The following is a 23,282-nucleotide window of genomic DNA, read 5'->3' on the forward strand; positions in this document are numbered from 1 at the left end:
ACACTTACTACATTCGTAAACTTTGCCTATATACGTCTCGAACGTTCAAATGCGTGCTGGCTAACGATTCGCACATAGTCGGTGATTTGACGCCTCTACCCCTACCCAAAGGACGAGCTCGCAATTGATCGCCCGCCTTCCACGGACACGAGAACTTGGAGCCATGATACGCCAGTGATAGTATGTGCTCGGCGACTACGTTCCGTCAATACACAAACCATCCAACCCAGCATTGCTGTCCATAAGCACCGATGGCCTCGCTTCCCACCATATCCATCGCCAGCATAACTACAGGCTTTATCTCGTTTTTCTTCACCATACTCACCTGGCTTGGCGTGTACGTTGGTCTCCTCAAAACACTTCGATCAGCTCCTAAAGACATCCCGCTTACACTCAGCAATCTTCGCCAAGAGATACAATCTGAACGTGCTATGTTACGTGAGCGTCTGAAAGAAGGAGACCGGTATCATGTCTTCCCAGGACGACAGATGCGACGGGTTGGAAAGAACGAAAGTCATGTTGGACTTCTTGATACGACGTTGAAGCAAACATGGAAGAATTTCCGTGAGCTGGAAAAGGCTTTCATCACGCAAGGTCATGGCGTCGATGGAGACGAGGACGTGGAGGGCGAGGTCAGAAGCAACGATGGCAATAGTCAATTTAGTGATGTAGAGCGGAAATATGAGGGTGAAAAGTCTGGACATGCTTCCTCGCTTCCACCAGCGACCAGAAGAGCACGGGATAGAGCACGTATGAGAAGGCGAGAGTCGCATGTCACGAACCGCATGGGTATGTGGGAGGCAGGCCTGAGCCTTGACCGGACGACGTACTATAACACTGATCTGTGGCATAGAGTTGTCTGGTGGTGGAGGCGAGATGACATCAACTCCTTGAACGAGTCTGTGCAACGTCTGCAGATCAGGCGCATTGAGTGGGATATGCTGGAGACCAACGCCTTGGTCAGAAGAGGTCTTGCCATGATTGGCAGTATGAGTGGAGAGGATCCATATCATGACTGTGGAGAGCGCAAAGGACCTCAGGGAAAGGGTCCGAACGGTGGCAGTAGCGTCAGAACGCGACGAAGCCAAGGAGTTTCGAGGAATGGTCGAGCCGGGAATAGAAGTAGAGAGCTGAGTAGGAACGGGTTCAGGGAGATATATGAGAAAGAAATCCGTAGGACCAGAAGACGTTCAGCTTCTGCGAGTTCTGAAAGTCCTTCACCAACTCAAACACCCTCTCCCATGGCAAAGGTCGCTGGCAGTATAACCAGGACGAGAAGTCAAGCTGGACCAAGAAGGCAGAGTCGAGCGCTGTCTGTCGTCGAATATGAGGTCGTCAATCCTGGTCGTATATGGGTAGACATGCAGCCCGGGCACGGGGCGAGAAGCTCGACAGCGAGAGACAGCCGGCCGCGCTCGGCCCATGTAATGAGCTATACCAGAGAGCGTCCAGATTCCGAGAAAAGCAGTCAGAATTAAAAGAGAACAAGCTAGAAGCCATCCAGGAACCAACGACACTCGAAGACGTAGAAATGAAGGTCAAAGAAGTCGGCACGTATGAAGAAGGAGCCCTCACATTTGATGCTAGCCTATGGGGAATTTACTGGAAGCGGGCGTCCACCAAGTTGTTGCTACTGTCGTCACTCTTGTGGTCGTTGTGCTTGCGGGGATCGTGGCCGTTGTCGTGAAAGCTTCGCCACACACGTAAACCGAAATCTCGCGTGCTCGCGGCTTGAAAAGTGGCTCTTTTCGCGATGAATTTTGGCGACTGCCGGCTTGAGATGGTCAATTGCATTGAGTGCTATATTTCTCGTACAGACCGAGCTACATGCGTAGTCTCTATGACATGTGATAACGGTTTTTCGCTGTGTCGGACTGACTTACCCAGATTATCGTTACTGGCATCATATACTCGATTGAGGTGCAGACCACGTTCCATAGCGTTGCCTTCACCCTGTTTATACTGCACATATCAACTGGCTTTTCATTGTGGTCCAGATACATTGATGTTGCTCATATCCTTGCAAACTCGTGCCGGTTCTCACTCGAAGCTGTTCACGAATTTGACTGGCATAGCTTTCCAAGCTTCCATGTACCAGGTTTGTCATGTTGTAGAACGAAGATGAAGACGCGTCAAGCTCTGATCCTCAGTTAAACTTGCTCGGCTGGATTCTGGAGACGCTAGAGGAGCTTGTGTTTGTCCAATACCGGCGAGACGTGTGCAGTCATGATATTGGAATGAGTGGTGATGGAGGAAGTCCTACGTGCTGTAGGTCAGTACGTACTGCCTGTACAAGAGTCGTATGCATGATGAGGTGTGACCACGTTCTACGTTGACGTGAACCACGAGGTCTGAGGACTTGGTGGAGATGCAGTAACTGCGGAGGAGGAGGAGGACGGTGCCAAGCTTTTCAATACACCCAAACTAGTTTCCTTCGAGGGACGCCTCTATAGGTTGGTCTTCAATCGCGACAATACAAGACTTTCTTTTGTACACAATATGGACATGGGTGAGATGCCAGTATGGCCAGTTCTCGCAGCGGACGGGCTCGACAACCTACTCGCAACCTGGCACTCACAAAGACTCGCATTTGTTGCAGCTGCGCTGCTTATTAGCATTGTCATTTTACTCACTCTGCGAAGAGGTCAAACTGTTCACAACCGTGCACCATCTCCAGCGACCGAGGAGAAATCCAGCTGGCTGGGTACTGTAAAAGATGCCGAATACGATCGCAAGGTCCTCACGATTTCTGACAAGGATGTGGGTGTACGCGCTTCTAGCAGAAAGGCACGACCTGTTGGTCCAAGAGTTGTGTCAGGCAAGAAGCCGCTTCTGCGGACCAAGCCTTCTTCAAAGGAAGCGAGCCTATGCATTAAACCGTACGTGTTCTACGCTTCGCTCACTGGCAATAGCAAAAGCATCGCTGAAATCGTGACCGAACGCCTACGAACCGCAGGCAAGCATGATTTTTTGGAGCCGGAACTGTTTGATCTCTCTTATATTGATCTTGATGACTACTTCGTGTCCGGTCCAAAGGTTGAAGCGACTGATAATGCAGCGAGTTTCTACCTTGTCATTTTGCCTTCCTACGATATTGACTCAATCATAACAAACTTCCTCGAGCATCTCAGAGAAACGCATCATGATTTCCGTATCGATACCGCACCTATGTCTAGCTTAGCAGGATACTCAGTCTTTGGTATTGGTGACAAGGAAGGCTGGCCTTCAGAAGAGCAAGGTTTTTGTTCACAAGCTATTGAGGTTGACAAGTGGTTGGCCAAGCTTACTGGACGAAAGCGAGCATATCCTGTTGGTCTTGGAGACGTGAAGAGCAACATAAAGCAAGTTGCTGAGGATTGGACAATTGGTATAATTGACAGCTTAAGGGACATGCAACAAGCAGGTAACTTGGGAGAAGGAGTACCTGGCAGTGGCGCGTCTGTAGAAAGTGATGACGAGGCAGCTGACGAGCAGGAGCCTCAAAGTGAAGACTTCCCAGACTTTGGCCGTAAGAAGCGTCAAAAGCTGAACAACAACTCTGCTGCTGTCGATGTCGAGGATGTGGGTGGTAAGTCAGAACCTAAGGCTCCTCTTCTTGTCGACTTTACCATATACTCGTCAACGCCCCAAACTCAGTTGCAGGTCAAGCCTATGGTTCCAAAAGAGTCACCAACATACGCAGCTCTCACGAAACAAGGTTACACAATCATTGGAACGCATTCTGGAGTCAAGATTTGTCGCTGGACCAAATCCGCACTTCGAGGTCGTGGCTCGTGCTACAAAAATTCTTTCTATGGAATTGCCTCTCATCTATGCATGGAGACTACTCCTTCTCTATCATGCAGCAACAAGTGCGTTTTCTGCTGGCGCCACGGCACGAACCCAGTATCCACGACTTGGCGTTGGCAAGTTGATGATCCCCAGGTCATCTTCGATGGCGCAAAGGCGGGTCATTACAAGAAGATCAAAATGATGCGTGGAGTTCCTGGTGTACGTGCCGAAAGATTCGAAGAAGCCATGAAGATCCGCCATTGTGCACTATCGCTTGTTGGAGAACCAATATTCTATCCACACATCAATGAGTTCGTTGACTTGCTGCATGGTGAGCGAATTTCCAGTTTCCTGGTCTGCAATGCGCAACACCCAGATCAGTTGCAAAACCTGAAACGTGTAACTCAGCTCTACGTTAGTATCGACGCTTCCAACAAAGACTCTCTCCGCAAAATCGATCGACCACTGCATCGTGACTTTTGGGAACGTTTTCAGTCATGTCTGGATATCCTTCGCACTAAACGCTTTGTTCAACGAACAGTATTTCGCCTCACACTCGTTAAAGGCTTCAACGTTGACGATGAAGTGGAAGGTTATGCAGATCTGATCGAGAAAGCACTACCGTGTTTTGTGGAGATCAAAGGTGTGACCTATTGTGGCACCACGTCCGCCGCTGGAGCAGGGTTGACGATGCAGAACGTTCCTTTCTATGAAGAAGTTGTTGAATTCGTAACATCTCTTAACGTTGCGCTTGAGAAGCGAGGACTGGAAGGTGGCTATGGCATCGCAGCTGAACATGCTCATAGTTGCTGCATACTTATGGCATCGAAACGTTTCTTCATCGATGACAAGTGGTGCACTCTCATCAACTATGACAAGTTCTTCAAATTGCTCGAGAGTGGGACTGAGTTCGGGCCAGAGGACTACTGTGCACCAACACCTGAATGGGCTTATTTCGGTAACGGTGGCTTCGACCCAAGGGATGAGAGAGTCGACCGAAAAGGAAGACCGAAGATAGAGTCATAACAGAAGACATTGCAATAGGAGAGAACACACTTGTTATCAGAGCGAGTGGTACTCAGATTCTGATGAGCTATGCCGGTGGCATACCAAATCGTTCGAGTTAATAGTCATTGTTATACGGGACCAGCCTGGTATACATCATTCTTCCATCCTTACACCCTTGAATCTTCCCCCTCCTAATTCCCCGTACAGACATTCCCATTACCAGTGCTACTCCTGTTGTTTCCCGCCCCATTGTTCCCATTACTATTCGCCGCTCCACCAGTACCTGCGTCACCATTCCCTCCACTACCACTACCAGCACCAGCCTCCCCAAACCCACAACCCGTCTTCCCAGCCTGCGTACTCGCCCCAACACCACTACATATCCCACAAGGCGTCGCGCAGCAGCCCGAAGCACAATCCGCACCACTCAGACACTGGCCGCCGATGAATTGACTGCCACCTCCATTGCCGATGTTCTTGGTGCCTGCTGGATCGAAGGGTGGGCAACGCTTCTGAAGCTCGGACCGTGCGAGGATGGTTGGTGAGAAGATGTTTGGGTGAGCTGTGATTGGGAGGATGAGTGAGAGGAGGAGGAGGATAAGGAGGAAGGTTATGTTGGGGAGGGTGGTTGGGATGTGCATTATTTTTGCGGTGGTGTATGGTAACGGGCTAGATATTGAGTCTTTTGGATTGCTGGACTGAATCGTGCTCTCTGCGAGAGGCCTGGTTTAGTCAAATGATTACTTTTTGGGAACACTTTTTTAATTGGGGGTCACAGTGCTGCTACCAGCTTGCAGTCGTCAAAAGCACAAGGGAACTCGACTCCTCTTATACCTTTAAAGAAAGAAGCGCAACGAGAATTTTTCTTGGGACACATCCGTGACTATAAACTTATTCCTTCTGCAGAAATGCATGCTCGTCGTATCGAGGAGACGAGCAGAGCCAGAGGATTGCCCAATGATATGCAAAGAGCCACAGATACCTCCCACTTGCGCGACAAGGGCGAAAAGAAGACGCTGAAGCGGTGCTTCGACATGCTGAAGGCTCAAACAGTTCCTTTGAATGAATAGAGCTGATACAGTATCTGAAGGAGCAGGGACGTCTGACGTCGCAGAGGTTTCGACCATCTCCGCAAATAGCTGTAGTGCTAGAGGTTGAGTGCTCGCGATCAGCTCAAGCGTTTTTCAGAACATTCCCTGATGAATTCAGCGTCAGCTACATGATCACGAAGTCTAGTGTGCGAAGCATTCAGCCTCTTTTTATCGAGCAACGAGAATGGTACGTTGAACTGCTTGTCAATTGCTGGAGGTGATTCAGTCAGCCATGGTAGAGAACCCATCTGTGAGTTGTCATATGACAGTCAATGTTTGCCTCGTTAACGCACAATTTTTAGGAGCACTTGATTGAAACAGTGTATCGTACAGTGATACATGGCCTGAGACGATACCCAAACAATATTGGTTGCAATTTCGTTGCATGCACTGTCGCGTGGTGCAGAATACAATGCACGATATCCAACGATGCTCCGTCCTAAGATTCGCAGCCAACGAGTCACAATCGTATATGCATTGAATAACCTGTGATGGCAACGACTTCTGGATGGGTAGACAGGAAAGAGGAGAGTTGAAGGAGTATCGGAGTCAGTCCGAAAGTCTCCCACGTTGGACAATGCTGCCGCTAGATGGCTGCATCAGACCTCAGGAGCCGTCACAATAAATTTAGCTTCGGCTGGCCTGATAAAATTGGGTTTCTTTGTGACCCCAGCAAAGCCTGAATAGTATGCAATAGATGTCTTGCAACAAACACTGACTGTTCGTGAAATGTCTTTCGGGCAGGCCATGGCCCAGAGCTTCGAGCAGCTTTAACAGTAGTAACAAACTGATATGCAGGTGTTTGAATGCGACGAGGAGCAACTAAAGCGTCGTCATAATGACAGCCCATTGGCAGGGGCCAGTGCTGCTCAATGCCCCACGAGCTCGAGATCCTTGACGATAATGAAATAGTGACTGTTCATCACCATCCACCTCTATGTTCACACGACAGACGAAGCCATCTGGCAATTCGCATCTCAATGCTCACAAATGACAACGTTTTAAAGTTGGTGCTCGGATATCAACATATTCTGAGCTAAAAGGACAGAAAGGTGCTGATGGAGGTTAGTATAGAAGAGCGTGCTTCGCAAGCATGGCAGTACATCAAACATGCACTCGCACCGAATTTCTACAGAGTCCACCTCACTTACTTTGCAACGACAATATTGATATCGTCACTGATCCTCTGGAGTTCAAACAACAGCGATTTTCATGTTCGCTACATCGACGCATTGTTTCTATGCTGTAGCGCAATGTGCAATGTCGGTCTCACCACGATCAATCTTGGCTCTATCAGTGGCTTTCAGCAATCGGTCCTGTTTGTCGACATGCTCCTGGGCGATCTGTCTCTAGTCAGCATATCTGTCGTGATTACCCGCCGCTACTTCTTCAACAAATATATGACAAACTTCTTGCAGCACTCAAAAGCCGGACGCAGAGTCGCGAACGACGTGGAGCGAAACAGCTCGGCTTCTGGGTCTTCAGCTCAATCAGATTCATCAGGTCAGCGCCGTCGACTACTCAAGGCAAGTGGGGATCTGCACAAGAGATCACCTGTGGTAAAAGAGACGAAGAGTGAACACAGATACGATCAGCCACATCTTTCTGCTTATGGAGGGTTTCCAGCACCGTGGCACAGCGTATACTGGCGCAAAGTATGGCGATTCTTCGAGTCAAGGCTTAGTAGTCAAGAGCCTCGTGATCACCACTATCTATCTTTCAGACCAAAGCTGGACCAGAAAGGACGATTCCACTCATTGACACGACAACAGCAGAGAGAGGTTGGTGGCGTCGAGTTCCGTGCTCTTAATCTTCTTACTTGGCTACTGCCAGCCTACTCAATTTTCTGGATGGCGCTTGCGTGTATTGTATTAGCACTGTATGTACAACATACGAGTACGAGCAATGTGATCCGAGGAGCGCAACCTGGTAACCTCAATCCGGGCTGGTGGTCAATCTTCGCTTCTGTTTCTGCATACACTAATTGCGGGCTCAACCTGCTCAACGACAACATGATACCACTCAAGGACAACTATCTAGTCCTTGTTTTCATAGCCGTGACCATCTTAGCGGGAAACACGCTCTATCCCATCTTCCTGCGAGCTATTATATGGCTTTCGCTGAAAGCTGTTCCTGAAGACTCGGAGATGCACCACAGTCTGATGTTCCTACTTCACCATCCACGAAGATGCTACCTATTTTTATTTCCACGCAAGCAAACCTTGATACTGTTGCTTGCGCAAGTCGGCATTCACTTGGTTGCTTGGTTAATGTTCGTTATCCTCAATATCGGATACGCTCCAGAGGGACAGCAGATGTCGACAGGGCTCCGTTGGTTCGATGGCCTATTCCAAGCACACGGCCTGCGCGAATCAGGCTTTTACATCATACAGATGTCTGACATCGCTCCAGCTTTACAATTCGCGTACATGATCCTTATGTACACCTCTGCGATGCCACTGATCATGTCCATTCGCACGACAAACGTGTACGAGGAGCGTAGTATAGGTCAAGAAGACGAGAATAAGTGGCAGTCTGCGCTCAAAGATCCGGAGAAGCAGGAAGCAGCATCATCGACGTTGAGTCAGCATCTTCAGAAGCAGCTCTCTTATGATTTGTGGTGGATCCTCGTCTGTGTCTGGCTTGTGTCAATCATTGAGCGGTCGAAGTTGGCACCTTCCCCAGCTGCTGTGAGCACGACACTCCAGACAACAATCTCAGCTGGCCCTACTCCTGCTCCCGGGTTCTCGAACGGCCTCTTCGCTGTTCTATTTGAGACAGTATCGGCATACGGTACAGTGGGCCTGACTCTTGGTTTACCTTATGACAGCTACAGTTTCTGCGGTGCATGGCAGCCACTATCGAAACTGATCTTGATGACTGTAATGCTGCGTGGTCGTCATAGGGTACTGCCTATGGCCATTGACCGCGCTGTGCTTCTGCCAGGACAAGACATTATGGAAGAGCTCGACAAGAAATATAGAGCTGATGAGGACACAGACGGCGAAGAGGAAAGAGATATTGAAGAGGTTCGTGAGGAAGAGAGGGGCAGTGATCATGAGGCCGAGGAAGGGGAAAGCGATGAAGGCGAGCGAGAAGAAACTTCGGAAGCGACTGAAGAGGCACAACAAAAGCAGGCACGGCGGAGGAAGCAGAAGCAAACAGATCAAAGTGATGAAGTGAGGTCGTAGAGATTTGGTAAAGAACAGGCACACAAGTGAGCAATATTGTGACCATGTCGCACTCCTTCTTATTTTCCATCTTGCAATCTTGCCATCTGAAATGCTTCCTCTAAGTGCTACAATCACGTGAGCACTTGACGCGACCGCGTCGCAGACGCGTTCCCCCAGATCAGTCATCGAACTCGGTATACATAGGCGAAAGACGAGGTCTCCGCCAAACTTCCATACCCATGGCGTCCACAAACCCAGTACACAGAGCCCTCTCCGCCCTCTTCCCACCCTCAATCACCATCCCACCAAGACTCACCTCAGCCGCCGACTCCCTCCTCGCCATATCCCGTCAACGCGCAACACACCTCAAGCCCGACGAAGAAATCGCCCGCCCACACGTCTGCGCCGAAATAGCATGTCGAAAACTCCGCGCGACGCTACGATTGCCGAACATAAAGAGTGGGAGTGGAGCGCCTTGTCGACCTGCTGTGTACAAGAAGTTGCTGGCGTTTTTGGAGAAGACGCTTGAGGATGTTGAGTTGATTGGGACGCCGAAGGGTCGGAAGACGCCCGGGCGAGGTACGCCTGGGACAGGGAGGACCACGGGTACTGGTACTGGGATGGCGAGGAAGCGAGACATTGAGGCTGTGAGTGCTGATGATGAGGATGTTGAGACACCGACGAAGAAGCGGAGGGGTGTTGATCCGTTAGCGACGCCGACGAGGTCAACTGGAAGAAAGAGTGCTTTTCTAGGACGGATAGAAAGTTCAGCTAGTAAGACGAAGACGGCAGAAGCACCTGATCATGTATTGCCTGCGATCAGGAGGCTATGCAAGATGTTTGAAACTCCTAAGATGGCACCTCATGTATACACAGGCTTTTGCGTTTTGTCGGCTTTGGCAATGGAAGACGACGAAGAGCAAGACAGCAACTCTGAGCAGCAGCAGCAACACTGGCTGTGTCTGGTAATTGCAGTCTACCTGTTAACCTTGACCAGAATGCAAGAAGGACCCATGACCGAAGAGGTCTACCAAGCGATATCTGAGAAGAGCCTACTACAAGTCCTGCAGATAGGGCCAGAGGACCAAGACCCTCAGAAAGAGATAGAGGACTGGATCTCTCGAATAAACGACGAAGAGTGGGTCAGTCTGTCCGGTAAAGGACAGGACTGGTGGTCCAGTGTACCTGAAGACATACTTCCAGCTCTAGACCTGGCTAGGATAGAGTCTCAAGAGGAAGATCCCGACGCCGATGCCACTCCTATAGCCCGAGAAAGGAAGACAGACGAGTCTCAGCCTCGACAGAGCTCACGAAGAGAAGAGTTGAGAAAGCAGCTAGAAGAATCGGATCCTGAAGACATTCTACTTCCTGGTCTAGGGACGATGATGAATGATGCCGTTGACTATTTTAGCGAAGAGCGAAATGCTGAGTACGAAATATGGGAGGCAGGAGTTTATAGACGCCTCGCAGCGATGGAGCAAGGAGAGACACCGAGAAAGGGCAAATCAAGAGCAAGTACAGTATCTGCTGCTGCATGATGACTACCTGTTTATCGACCTGTTCGATGTATCTTTTCGATTCTCGCATTCACCTTGCTTCAGTCGAGCTGCAATGTCCTTCCATTGGTGAAGAAAAAGCTCTCCTGTAATATTTCCGTGTACCTGAGCACCCGAACTCCATTCATGCATATTCCTGCTTGAAACGCTAACATACAGCCAGTCTATAATACTACATGTGTTTTCGTACATTGTAGATCGAGCACGATCTACCATTGACCTCGGCCACGACCACGACCGCCTCGACCTCGACCGCCGAAGCCCCTTCCTCTACCGCCACCACGTCCCCCACGACCACCTCGACGATGACCATCGCCTCTTCCTTTACTTGCAGGCGCACCAGCTGCCATTCTTGCGTCTCTATCCTCCTCGCTGAAGTCGAACTTGTTCTCGATTTCAATGAGCTCACAGAAGCTAGCAGTTTGAGGATTCGTCTGTTCTCGCGGCATCTCGTTCTTGTCGACTGGTTCTTGGTCCTGAACCTGATCGTTCTCAACGGTAACCACAAAATTCTCTGGGACGCTGAGTAACTGCTTGTCGACCACGTTCTTCTGGATCCATTCTTCTTCCTCGACAATTTTCTCTCGATAGTAGGTATCGCCTCGATGCGCCGGTACTCTATCATCTGGTGAGCCGCCTGGCTGCAGCTCTGGAGCAAAGGTTCGTAGGATGGCTAGCCATTCCGGGTCATATTGTAGTTTGAGTGGTCTCTGCAGCACGGCTGCGTTGATCGTGGTATTGGAAGGTACGATTTCCAGGAGCTGTAGAAATTCTCGATCACGGTTCTCCTCAGGCTTTGACAGTGCCAAAAATCGTGTCACCTTGTTTGTTATGTCTTCGGGAAATGGCAAAGCAGCAGTTCTTTCTACCTCTTCTTTCGCAGCAAACACTGAAGACCGGCCTTCCAATTCCGCACGTAAGTGTTCCGGTACGTCACTGGTATCCGTCGTGGCCTTTGGCTGTTGCTCCTGTTTTGGCACCTGACCAGCTTGCGAGATTGCTGAAGTTTCACGGACTGCATCATCAGTTTTCGGCACTAAGTGATTCTGCTTCGATGATATGTCCTCCTCTTGTGCTGACTCCAAGCTGGTATCCTCCGACGCATCAGGGTTACGTACGGGCTTCGAGCTATCTTCTAGGCCAATGTCAGCATTCTTGTTTGGCACTAGCACGAATGGGACTAGGGAAGCATCGGACAGACTGCTTGAGTGTTCTATACGCAAGCCGACAGTCTCTTGTGATCGCATCTCTCTGATAGACCCCATCTTAGGTGAAGAACGAGCAGGTGAGATGAGCTTCTGGTAAGGCTGGTACAATCTACGACCCGAGGCAGGATGCCTGAAACACTGCACTGAAGTTTGAGACGTACCTTTTGGCAGAATCGGTTTAGTGCTACTGTCATCCTCAGAGTCAGACAGGTCGACGTCGATGGCATCAGGGTTCGTGATCATTGTAGTAGGGGGAGCCGAGCCATCAAGCTGACCGCTGATGCGAGGTCGTGCCGGTTGTTGTGCCTCGTCAGACGGACTCGAATTTCGACGGCGTTTGGGTGTTGAGAAACAGGTTCCGTCATATTGTGGAATTGGAGGCACGATCTTGCTGACCGGCTTGGACTGTCTGTCGAGTGCGCCATCAACTTCTGCTATGGTGACTGGTTTGAAGGTCTCCTGGAACTCGTACTTGGCGGTGGTTCGTCGGTCATTTTGCGCTGTCTCTTCCGTGTGTGCACCTTCTTCCGGCTCCTGGATCTGTGCGTCCTCCTCCTGAGCGGTATTGCTGAAGTTCGACCAAGCCGAGATTCCGTAAACATGTGCTGTTCCAGCTACATCGTTCGATGCATCGCGGCCATTGGGTTGAGGGACTTGCTGCTGGACCATATCGCCCTCCTGCTTCGGCATTTGTATTGGCAGCTGTGCTTGGTTGGTAGTTGATTGGAGAGACATCTGACTTAGTGCTTCTTGAGCCTTTTCTTCGGATACAATGTCGTGACTCTTGTATGCCACGTATTTGCAGTGCAGATGGGCCGAGAACCAGTACGGTGGTCGAAGCCTATCTAGGACATAGGTCGCAGCTTTGCTGCCTAGTTTTCCCACTTCGGCGTCCCCCCGAAACATTGACTTGTACCTAAACAACTGCTGAAAATCTCCGTGCTTCCAAATCTCGTGTGGCCAGTCATGAGACAATCCAACGTCGACTTGGGTTCGATAGGCTAATAGTTTCCGAACGTCGAGTTCTCGCTGATGATATATACTTCGCATGGTATCGTCATTATATGGCAGTCGCTCGAAGTGAGGTTTCCGATAATCATAACCTGCCCAGATCCCGGAAAGTGCTGCAATTTTGAGCCCTCCAAGCTGTAATACGTTCGCTGCACCTAGATAGTAGATGTTCGGAGCAACCCATCCTCCGTAGTAAAGCTCGAAGAGATGATTGCTAGCCTCGTGATTGCCTCCAATTAAAATCGTCAAGTAAGGAGCAATTTTCGTGCCGTGGTAATAGTCATGAAAATCGCCCATACGCCGGTACTTGTGAGGCATCGCAGTGACATTGAGATCTTGGTGAGTACGCACTGCCTGTGCATGGTCAGACGTTGTCTGGCCGGAGATCATTGGTGGCTTACCTGAAAATCACCACCTATAATTACTAGATCGACGCCGTCCCATCCTTTGATCTCACAAGATTTTTGCACAGAGGCATATATGGTATCGAGCTTTCCGTGGCCCTGACTGGCATTAGTTCGATTTTCCCTCCATCAGGGTCGAGAGTGATTACTTACACAGCCCTCGACAGCGATTCTAATGGCACCTGAGCTAGACATAGTTAATTACCAGCGTTGCGCTTTGCACTTCTGCCACCCTATGCTACTGTTCAGTTCAAGTGGCATGTCCGAGCTTCAGGACACGTAATAGTAGAAGTCAAGGAAGCTAGGAAAGTGCAATGCAATCTGTTTGAATACGACTCATCATGTGTGCCTTCGAAAAAGAGTATCAGGCACCTGCTTCGGAGTGTCGATCGCCAGTGTGCCAAGACGGAGCCGCTAATTTAGCAGATCCTGCACGCGATTTGTTGTTTCCTTCACTCTCTAACTTCGAGTAGATTTTCCTCTTGCTGTGAAAGGTTTAGATAACTCGTATTTGCTGCATGGAAAGAGAATCATCCGATGTCGAACAATGTCGCGTACAGCGCTCGCGAGAAATTCCTGAGCCATGCCGCGGGACTGCTACACGAATCAGACCAGCCACTAGCTGATAGGTGTCGACACAATTGTTTGTCTCTGCAGACACTTGGTGGTACTAGCACTCCAAAAGCGAGTGAAGAATCCTGTCCAGCATGCGGATGCCTGGATATAGAAGAAAGGGAAGTAGTTATTCGGCAGGTAACAAAATGTCCACCCGACAAAACTGCTGCTCCCACAACCTCGCAACCAAATCATAAACTTGTGTTGCGGGTATGCAGAAGATGTTCTCGTACTGCAAAGCAGCGGCTCGCGATAAATACAACTAAAAGACTTGCACCTGGTCCACCACAATCGACTCTACCAGCACAGGAAAGACAAAGCGCAACAATCACATCAGTATCACAAGCAGCTAAAATCAGCAGTAAGGAGAGAGCGAAGGAGAGGAAGGAGAAAGAAGGCTTGAAGGCCATGCTTGACAAGAATCGAGAATCCGCTAAAGCTCCAAGCTCTTTCAGCCTCATGGACTTCATGTCCGGCGCTCCGAAATAGGCAGGTCCAGGCACTAATCTCGCCCCACGTTCGTCATAGCAGTTGATTACTGTTTTCTGCAAAACTTTTGGGTTTGTTCAAAAAGATTTCGAAACATTCAGCCAGTTCGCAATCCGCATATTCAGCACCATCGGCATTCTCATCGCATTCAAAAGAGAAGAACTACTGTCAAAGCGGACACGTTCACCGAGATGGAGACTACCGATGCTATGCAAAAACCAGAAATTCTACGACCTGAAATGAACGAAAATGGCCTTTACGAAATCGAGTCCTTATGCATGAATTGTCACGACGACGGCACGACGAGAATTCTACCGATAAAAATCCCATACTTCAAAGACATCCTATTAGAGTCCTTCAGCTGCGATCATTGCGGATTCAAGAACAACACGGTCAAGAGCGCAGGCGAAATACAACCCAAAGGCTCGAAATACACTTTCCGTATACAGACACTGGAAGACTTTCAGCGGCAGGTCATAAGGAGCGATCATGGCACATTTAGAATAGAAGACATTGATCTCGAAATGCCTCCTGCACCTGGACAGTACACTACCCTGGAGAGTATGTTTTCAAAGGTCGTCACAGATCTGCAATATGATCAGCCGACGCGAAAAGAGCAAACACCAGAGACTTACCAGGCCCTTGAGGGCATAATAGCGAAGCTCATGACTATGCTGGAAGGAAACAGCTTTCCCATCACTGTAACATTAGACGACATATCAGGCAACTCTTTCATAACACCATCGCAGGACGACAAGGGCGATAAATACGTACGCTCGGATTACCCTCGAACGCATGAGCAAAACGTGCAGTTAGGCCTTGCGATCGAAGACGGAGAGGAGAACATCGAAAGAGATCCTATGGCAGGCGTGGACATCGTTGATGGCGAGATCTATGAACTGCCAGCGGAGTGTCCAGCCTGCACAAAGCCATGTACAGTCAACATGAAAAAGGTCAATATACCACATTTCAAGGAAGTGATAGTGATGGCTACCGTATGCGAACACTGCAGCTACAAGACGAACGAGATTAAAACTGGAGGCGCTATCCCGGAGAAAGGCAAGAAGATTACTCTCAAGATAGAAAATGTGGTGGACTTGTCAAGGGATATACTGAAATCCGAGACTTGCGAATTACATAGCGCGGACTTGGGACTCGAAGTCCAACCAGGAACACTGGGCGGGCGATTCACCACTGTCGAAGGTCTTCTGACACAAGTTCGAGACCAGCTGCGTGGTCAGATCTTCGACACTGAGGATGGTGAGGGTCTACAGCCAGGTGATTCAATGGCGTCAGACACGAGGCAGAATTGGAATAGGTTCTTCGACAAGCTGGATAGTGCGCTCAGAGCCGAGTTCGCATTCTCGATAACGCTGATCGACCCGCTCGCCAACTCATTTGTGCAGAAGAACACTGACGGGGATGAGCAGGATCCTCAGATCACGTCCGAGGAGTACGACAGGACGGCAGAGGAAATGGAAGAGCTGGGCTTGAATGACATGAAGACTGAAGGCTATCATCCAGACCTGCCGTAAGGTGCTGTTCTGAACGCCGAAAGTATTTCTAGCATGAGTATAGACCAGATCAACGATCAATATTTGCTGAATCAAATTTTGGCGAGGACAGCTCGTGGCTCTTGATCGCTTTGGGTCACCCACTCATCATATGATTCTGGCCCCATAGCCGTTGTGCGGGTGTTTCGAGGAGTCGCTACAAGCACGTTGTCAGCCGGACGTCCCTGTCGGGTAAACGCATAACCTTAGGCACTTACTAAGCATACTCCTTGGTTGGTACGTCTTTGCGGCCATCAACATCGCGATAATTAAGGCTGTCGAGATCAATCCCTCGTAATGTTCTAACCTGTTCTCATTGCATCAGCGACCCGTCACATGCTCAACTCCACAAGGAAAAGCTTTCGTTCGAAGGATCTTCGTGCACTCACATTCAATGCCCGATGGTTTGCAAAGAAGCCTGCCTCATTACTCTTTCCACCAATGGAAGTCCCACATACAGGGCAGAAAGAATGCATTATCCTGGCAGGGCCGAACGTGTATCCTGTCATGTCGTCTCGTCCTGAATGCCATGTTATCTGCGACTCGAGAGGATAGACCATTAGCTGTCCGTTAATAGTGCAAATGGAACAATTGCATTTCGTGACGGGCATTTCAGTCACTGGTGGTGAAAGCTTGACGGTGTAGGACACTTTACCACAGTGGCAACCACCTTGGTAATTCTGAGACTTGGGCAATGGTCGACCAGTTGTTGGGGAGAGAGGAGTATCGTCCGACATTGTGTATAGCTGATCAGACGTTCAAGTATGATGAAAGATTGTTGATCTTCCTGTAAATCAATGTAGAGTCTCCTGCTCACTTTGTAAGCTCTGCGTCTGCCTCAGGCTGATTCGTTGTACTCTTCTATTCAGAACTAGAGCAGCGAATGAGACACGAAACTCTACAGATATAAGGTACCTGGCTAAGCTTTCCACAAATTAGACTGGTTCTAAAACAATTGGACATATATTTCGTTCGTGGGGCAGGTAAAAGATCGCCTCAGTGTTCGCGTACTTACATTGGCTGCTAGTATTCGACGCTCAAATATTAGCTTGTAGCTGTGGAATCGACGAAATGAGCTGCTGAATTCGAGAAGGCGGCTGCTGCCATTCCTTAGAAGAAATGATGTTAAGTGGACTTGAGTGGCCAAGGACAAGAGGTCTGCGGTTTTGGGACAAGATTGTGCGGGGTGCGGCAAGCTTCTTCGCCGACCACTCGCTTTCAAGTTCTTCATCGCTGCAGGCCTTCATCCTTCCGGCATGAGCTACTTGACACATGGGTGAGAGAACGGTCTTTGGGATGTAGAGCTTCAGCCTAATCTAAGTCAGACTAGCTTCCGGAAAGTTACACGAATGAACTTGAGGATGCGGCAACCCCTCGCGTCGAGGCTTGTGCAACGAAGTCTGGTGTCACCTTCCCAGCTTGTCTATTTTAGCATTAAGCTGAGACTACAGAGGCGGAAACGTCACGCGTGGTCATGCGCTCCTGCATCACAGAGTCTAGTCCATATTGATAGGCAGCTGCTCCTGACCGTGGGTTCGTGGCGGGCAGCATCGTGGTTCAATACGCGTTTAAACTCTATGTCAACCTCACGATTCTGATAGGTTGCCAGACATGAGCATATAAGGACAACGCAGAAACGGTCAGAGTGCTTCAATGCTGTTCGCACGCAGATTTTCCATCACTCGGCATACCGCTGCATTTATCGACTTGCATACTAGTAGCTGGTATGATCACATTACGAGCCAGATGTGCCAAAATCTCCGGTTTATGCCTCTTTTGATTATGCTTAGTTGGCATATCACCATATGTCCTGCCATGGAACACGGGTTGAGCTCGCGTGGTGATCATGCACAAGTTACATCGATTGGCATCTGGAGTGCATATTGACATGGATGGTGGTGCATTGGCGTCTGATAGTTCGGGGCGGAGTGTGGGGACTTTGCCCGGTTGCTGCCGATCATCGAAAGATGTACGAGGGACAATTCTCTGGACAGTATATAATCGTACAAGTACAGAACCAGAGACCGTCCTTCGTCGTGGTGCGCGAGGAGATGACCGTGGACTTGGATGGAGCTACAGTAAATTGGCAATCGAGACGGAGAGTCCTCAGCATACTGTCCAAGGCATACTTTGTGTCCATGGTCTGAAGCTCGTATTTCTGCGAGTATACATCTGAACACGCCAACAATGAACGTCACTGATGACTATAAGAGGACGCTGCTCAAGTCCGCATGTTGTCACGCAAGAATGATCCTCTCATTCAAGTTGCAGGGAACCCAGAACTCGAAGGCGTGGTGGCATACAACCGAGAGTTTAGCTTCTTGGCAGTATTTTTGAACCTGTGGAAGGCCCGACACGCTGATGGAACTAGCCTACAGATGCAAACCACCAATCTCTGTAGACGAGCGCTGGAGCCCGCTTAGGTGAGTGACTTTGACTTTACCCTGTCCGCTTGCAGGCGCAACGAGAACCTTGATTTGACTTTAAACCGCTGCATCTCCTCCGCTTCCAAGTTTGACTACTGTAGAGTTACGTTTTCTCTTATACCTTACGTTGTATATAGCAACGTTCGTGCAAGCTGAGCATGAGCTGATCGACCGACCACACTAACAATACGACAGATTGCGGGGAACAAGCTAGATCAACCGCTGGCGATTTGACCTGCAGAATCCACCAAAGAAAACAAATTCCACCTCGAGTCATCTGCCACGTTCAACTTTTGAGGCAACAACCCAATCGCGCAACTACTGCACCGCCTCGAAATACACAGAAACTCGGATTTCCCTCCCACCTTTACGCAGGAACCACTTCGCTAGCGTGTTCCTCAATCTCGGCGCATGTACTTTGTCGAATCATCCCACCTTTGACCACGTCCTCTCTTCTCACCTGACCGATTCCTGCTGTGGCAGACTTAGTTACGCAAACTTTTGTTCAAGAAACCGTGCCTCTCCCATAGTATTGACGACCTGTCTGTGTGGCCGTATTGAGCTGGGTATTGGCCAGACAGAGAACTCGAATACTGCGCAATAATACACGAATGAGACGAAAGGACACGATCTTCCAGGTTCTGCTACAGGAGCATGAGGTTTCTCCACAGATACTGCTCTAATCATGGCCGCGATCGAGATGACGGGCCAAAGTCATCAGCCTGGTACGGATATGGCTGATGCAGATATGCCCGTGGAGCAACACGAAGAACAGCCCGAACATATTGAAACTTCAAACGAAGAACCACTCAAGAAACGCAGGAGGGTTGCAAAGCCCAATGCGGACAAGAAATTCGAGTGCAGTCACGAAGGCTGCGGAAAGAGTTACTCTCGTGCAGAGCATCTCTATCGCCATCAACTCAATCATACACCAAAAAACATCTACCATTGCGATTACCCTGATTGCAACCGCTACTTTGTTCGCCAGGATCTCTGCGTCCGTCATAGAGAGCGCCATACAACAGCAGGCTCTCAGCTCCACAAGAGAGACAGTTTCGTGAGAGCGTCTCAGGATCAGCATAAGAGTCCTACTACCATATTCCCGTCAGGTACTCATGATTCCAACTATGGCTCTTCTGTAGTGTCCCAGGCGCAACAAACCAGTATGCCAATACAAGACCAGTACCTCCCGGATGGTCGTCCTTTCGAGCCCTCCATTACAACCGATCATCAGCAGCATGTGCCCTTGGCTGATACCCCCTCCTCTCATGTTGCACCGCCAACACCTCGAGATGCCCCCCACGTTTCCGGTCTGGCACACCATCGTAGCAATAGCTTCGAAAGCAATCCACAGCTCGTTGGTCAGCCTCACAACGTGAACAACTGGACACATCGGAGAAACAGTGTCAACCAGATTGCATCACGTCCCGCACCTGGTCAGACAGTGTCTCAGTCATTGCCACAATCACCTCACAGAACCTACTCAAGCTCTTCCCTCTCGATGCATCCACCTGCACTTCCAAGGGCTGACTCTGACAACTACATCGGCAACAATCACCAAGACGCTAGTTACTTGCCTGGACCTGAGGTACTACATGCAAGCTATTCGACTAGCATGCGCTCGCCGAACATGTCCCGACAACCACACGACAACTTCGCTGCTGCTGTAACCCAAGGACTCAACGGGGTTCAGACAGACCCCTATCTGTACGCGCACATCGGCAACGGCAATCCTCATATTGATGTTAACAGCGCGTATGGTTACACGATCTTCGGACACGATAATCAGAACAGGTCACCTTTCCTATTGAACGACGACTTCACAGCTTGGTTGTTCAATCCTAACGTGGCCGAGCAACCCAACTTATCGCCTGATTTCATGGATACTACCTATCTGGACAACTCTTTCTCACAAGTGCGGGAATCTACTTTGTCCCATAGTCCGACTATGACTATCCCGCACCAAGGCCATTTGCATCTTAATCCGAAAATGAGTGTAAGCAGTATCTTAGAAAACTCACATCTAAACAGTTACATAATGTCGGACAACAAGAGGCATGAACTTCTTGTTCTTATGCAATCACAATTTGTGGAACGTACTCATGATGCTGTCAAGAAGCGTAAGGACATGATTTTTGAGGGCGATGTTGACGCCGATGGACACATACTTAGCTTGAGGATGATGCACACCTACATCGGGTCGTACTGGTACCATCAACACGCACAATTGCCGATACTGCACAAGCCGACGTTCTCGGCAGACAACACTCCCAATTTATTGCTTCTAGCAGTTATTGCCATTGGTGCCGCGACGCTCGATAAGGCATACGGCACTTCATTGACTGACTCGGCAGCTGAGTTCGCGAATTTTATTGTCTGGCATTTACGTTGGGAAATCATTCGAGATATTGATTTTCGACCACCCGCGAAGCTATGGGTATTTCAGACCCTGTTGCTGATCGAGACATACGAGAAAATGTACTCTACCAGAATACTGCACGAACGAGCACATATTCACCACGATTCGACGTTGACTCTGATGAGAAGAGGCAGCTCTTTGATAGGCAAATCAGCACTAGAATCACCAGCAAGCCCGGCTGAAGGTCGTAACGAAAAGTTCACCAACGGCGGAATGTCCCATAAAGACTCTAATGATGAATGGTCGAGGTGGATCTCTAATGAAGCAACAAAGCGCGCTGCATTTGGTGCATTTGTCCTAGATTCTATTCATTGCACTATGTTTGGTCATTCGGCCAAAATGGTGGCGCATGAGATGCGTCTTCCCCTACCGTGTGATGAGGCATTATGGGCAGCCACTTCACCAGCAGAAGTAGGTCGAGTTCAAGCCTCTCTACGCACAAACGGCGTTAAACCTATCTCGTTTTTGGAAAGTCTCAAGCGCACCCTGAACGGCCAGACGGTGCGAACAAACTCTTTCGGTCGGACAACTATCATGGCTGGTCTTCTTTCTGTATCATGGCACATGACCCAGCGCGATCTCCAGATCCAGTCAATTGGCCCTCGAGCTGCGAACTCGATCGGAGGACCAGACAAGTGGAAAGGTACTCTTCTTCGTGCATTTGACAACTGGAAACGCGATTTCGATGAGGCCTTGGCTGAATCAGCCGCTAACGCACCTCTATCGCCTCCCCGTCGTATCAGCCCTAACCCTACTCATCCAACGTTTCTTCGCCCGCTCGACGATGAAAACATCTTTGAGTCGCGCACAGTCCTCCATCATCTTGCTCATATCGCAGCTCATGTCGACATAGTGGATTGCCAGGTCTTTGCCGGCGCCGATCGACTTCTCAGCCGCATTGTCACACCACGTGATTTTGGTCTGGTACGAGATAAGATCGAGAAATGGGCGACAAGAGCCTCAGCCCGGGACGCAGCCTTCTACGCTTTGAAATTTATCACAACCGTACTCATCCCACCTCCCCACACGGACAACAACAGCGACAGCATCGACAGCCGCATCTACGGCCATGCATCACCTATCCTCCCACAAGCATACGAGAGCGACAGATACATTGCCAGGGACGACTTCCTCCTTAACAGACCATGGGTCCTCTACGTATCTGCCCTTGTGGTCTGGTGCTACGGTTTTGCGCTCGAAGGGCCCATCGATCCAGTCCCACGCGACGAAGACTACGAGACCTACGAACAGCGCGAGAAAGACATGCGCACATATCTCGACAGAGTCGCTGGTGTCCAGGCACCCGACGATCTCGAAGGCGTCCAAGGCAAGAATCGCTGTTTGGGTCTGCTTCTAATCCTCAAAGAGAGCTTCGCCAGCACCAGATGGGAATTGACCCACGAGGCGGCAGGATTGCTGGGCAACGCGGCGGCGAAGTTGCGGGGTGTTGGGGCGGGTGGTCCTGGTTGGTCGCCTGTTGAGCCGAGGAAGCAGAAAATGGCACAAAATACCGGTGCGGTGAAAAAGGTTAATGGGCATACTGTTGATACTATGCCTGTGATAGAGTATGGAAGCACAGTGTCGGCGTTCAATACAGCGCGACCATAGTTTTGCTGATATGGTTATGGGGGTTGGATCTATTTGTTTGACAAGGGTATATGTCTGGATTTTTTACGGCGTAGGCAGGCATAATCAGGAAAGCGAAAAGCGAGGAGCTCGGAAAGGGAAACAAAAGGAACGGCATTTGCGGATATATGATGGAATGAATATATGCACAAACACAGAGACATGGCTGCCCTTGGAGAGGCTGGAGAAATGGGATTTGGTCATGTGGGATGTATTTTTCTTTGCAGTTTAGCATCTTGTGATACCCAAATTCTTGCAACTTGTTCTTCTTTCACTTAATCCTGCTTTGAGGAGTCGCTATGGCTCGGGCTGATTTGGGCCGCTTCATAGATCTTGATTCAGTATTCTGTGAGCAACGCCTACGATTTTGTGCCTGTAAAATTTTGACAAAAGGATTCGAGGAAGTAGAAGTGACCAGAAATCAGTAGTGTGAAGTATTTGATCTGGACAGATGACTTCAGCATACTGTGTGTCTTGGGAAGGGACAGCCTTCCTGTGTTGATATGATCCGGTAATCGTTTCCTTTGTCACTCTCATATTGAATGCTAATGATGTTGAGACGAGATTTACCTGGCTCATTGGTTTTCCATGTAATCTTTCATAGCTGTGGTAACCATGGATTGGCTGTGATTGCATCGCGAAGAGAGTTGCATAGCCCATCGCGGTATTTGGATAGACATGTTCGACTCCAAACACCCGCTCGATTTAGTCCAAATCGTTTCAACTTGAACGCTATTGCTGCCACACAGGAACTTTGCAAAGCTTACTTTCCATCTTGTTGCTAACAATTCCAGTGCATGTAGTCCGACTCTAGCTTTACGACATCGCCAATGGTAGGGTTCGGCTCAGTGCGCATGAGCCGGTCCCAAACCGGATCTGAGAGACGCAACATCAGCTCGACCTCTTCTACGCCGCTGTTATGAAGATAGCTC

General features: G+C 49.5%; 7 protein-coding genes across 7 annotated transcripts; 6 read left to right on the plus strand and 1 right to left on the minus strand.

The window, feature by feature from the left end:
* Positions 1-251: 251 nt before the first annotated feature.
* Positions 252-1,687, plus strand: LTR64_003172 (uncharacterized protein; the record flags this gene model as incomplete). Its single annotated transcript, XM_064897534.1, has 2 exons — positions 252-1,347; positions 1,368-1,687. 2 exons carry the CDS (start codon positions 252-254, stop codon positions 1,685-1,687), a joined length of 1,416 nt encoding a protein of 471 aa, XP_064756484.1.
* An 812-nt stretch (positions 1,688-2,499) lies between these two features.
* Positions 2,500-4,797, plus strand: YPO7 (Fe-S oxidoreductase; the record flags this gene model as incomplete). Its single annotated transcript, XM_064897535.1, has 1 exon — positions 2,500-4,797. The coding sequence occupies one exon, from the start codon at positions 2,500-2,502 to the stop codon at positions 4,795-4,797; it is 2,298 nt and encodes a 765-aa protein (XP_064756485.1).
* A 2,326-nt stretch (positions 4,798-7,123) lies between these two features.
* LTR64_003174 (uncharacterized protein) lies at positions 7,124-9,061 on the plus strand (the record flags this gene model as incomplete). Its single annotated transcript, XM_064897536.1, has 1 exon — positions 7,124-9,061. The coding sequence occupies one exon, from the start codon at positions 7,124-7,126 to the stop codon at positions 9,059-9,061; it is 1,938 nt and encodes a 645-aa protein (XP_064756486.1).
* A 221-nt stretch (positions 9,062-9,282) lies between these two features.
* On the plus strand, positions 9,283-10,581 carry LTR64_003175 (uncharacterized protein; the record flags this gene model as incomplete). The annotated part of the gene is made up of 1 exon (XM_064897537.1): positions 9,283-10,581. The coding sequence occupies one exon, from the start codon at positions 9,283-9,285 to the stop codon at positions 10,579-10,581; it is 1,299 nt and encodes a 432-aa protein (XP_064756487.1).
* A 227-nt stretch (positions 10,582-10,808) lies between these two features.
* DBR1 (lariat debranching enzyme) lies at positions 10,809-13,417 on the minus strand (the record flags this gene model as incomplete). Its single annotated transcript, XM_064897538.1, has 3 exons — positions 10,809-13,172; positions 13,220-13,321; positions 13,376-13,417. The coding sequence occupies 3 exons, from the start codon at positions 13,415-13,417 to the stop codon at positions 10,809-10,811; spliced, it is 2,508 nt and encodes an 835-aa protein (XP_064756488.1).
* A 1,100-nt stretch (positions 13,418-14,517) lies between these two features.
* On the plus strand, positions 14,518-15,861 carry ZPR1 (nucleolar zinc-finger protein; the record flags this gene model as incomplete). Its single annotated transcript, XM_064897539.1, has 1 exon — positions 14,518-15,861. One exon carries the CDS (start codon positions 14,518-14,520, stop codon positions 15,859-15,861), a length of 1,344 nt encoding a protein of 447 aa, XP_064756489.1.
* A 3,129-nt stretch (positions 15,862-18,990) lies between these two features.
* On the plus strand, positions 18,991-22,332 carry LTR64_003178 (uncharacterized protein; the record flags this gene model as incomplete). The annotated part of the gene is made up of 1 exon (XM_064897540.1): positions 18,991-22,332. One exon carries the CDS (start codon positions 18,991-18,993, stop codon positions 22,330-22,332), a length of 3,342 nt encoding a protein of 1,113 aa, XP_064756490.1.
* Positions 22,333-23,282: the final 950 nt, after the last annotated feature.

Source organism: Lithohypha guttulata (assembly GCF_036872675.1).
Source record: "Lithohypha guttulata strain CCFEE 5908 chromosome Unknown scaffold_2, whole genome shotgun sequence".
Lineage (NCBI taxonomy): Eukaryota > Fungi > Ascomycota > Eurotiomycetes > Chaetothyriales > Trichomeriaceae > Lithohypha > Lithohypha guttulata.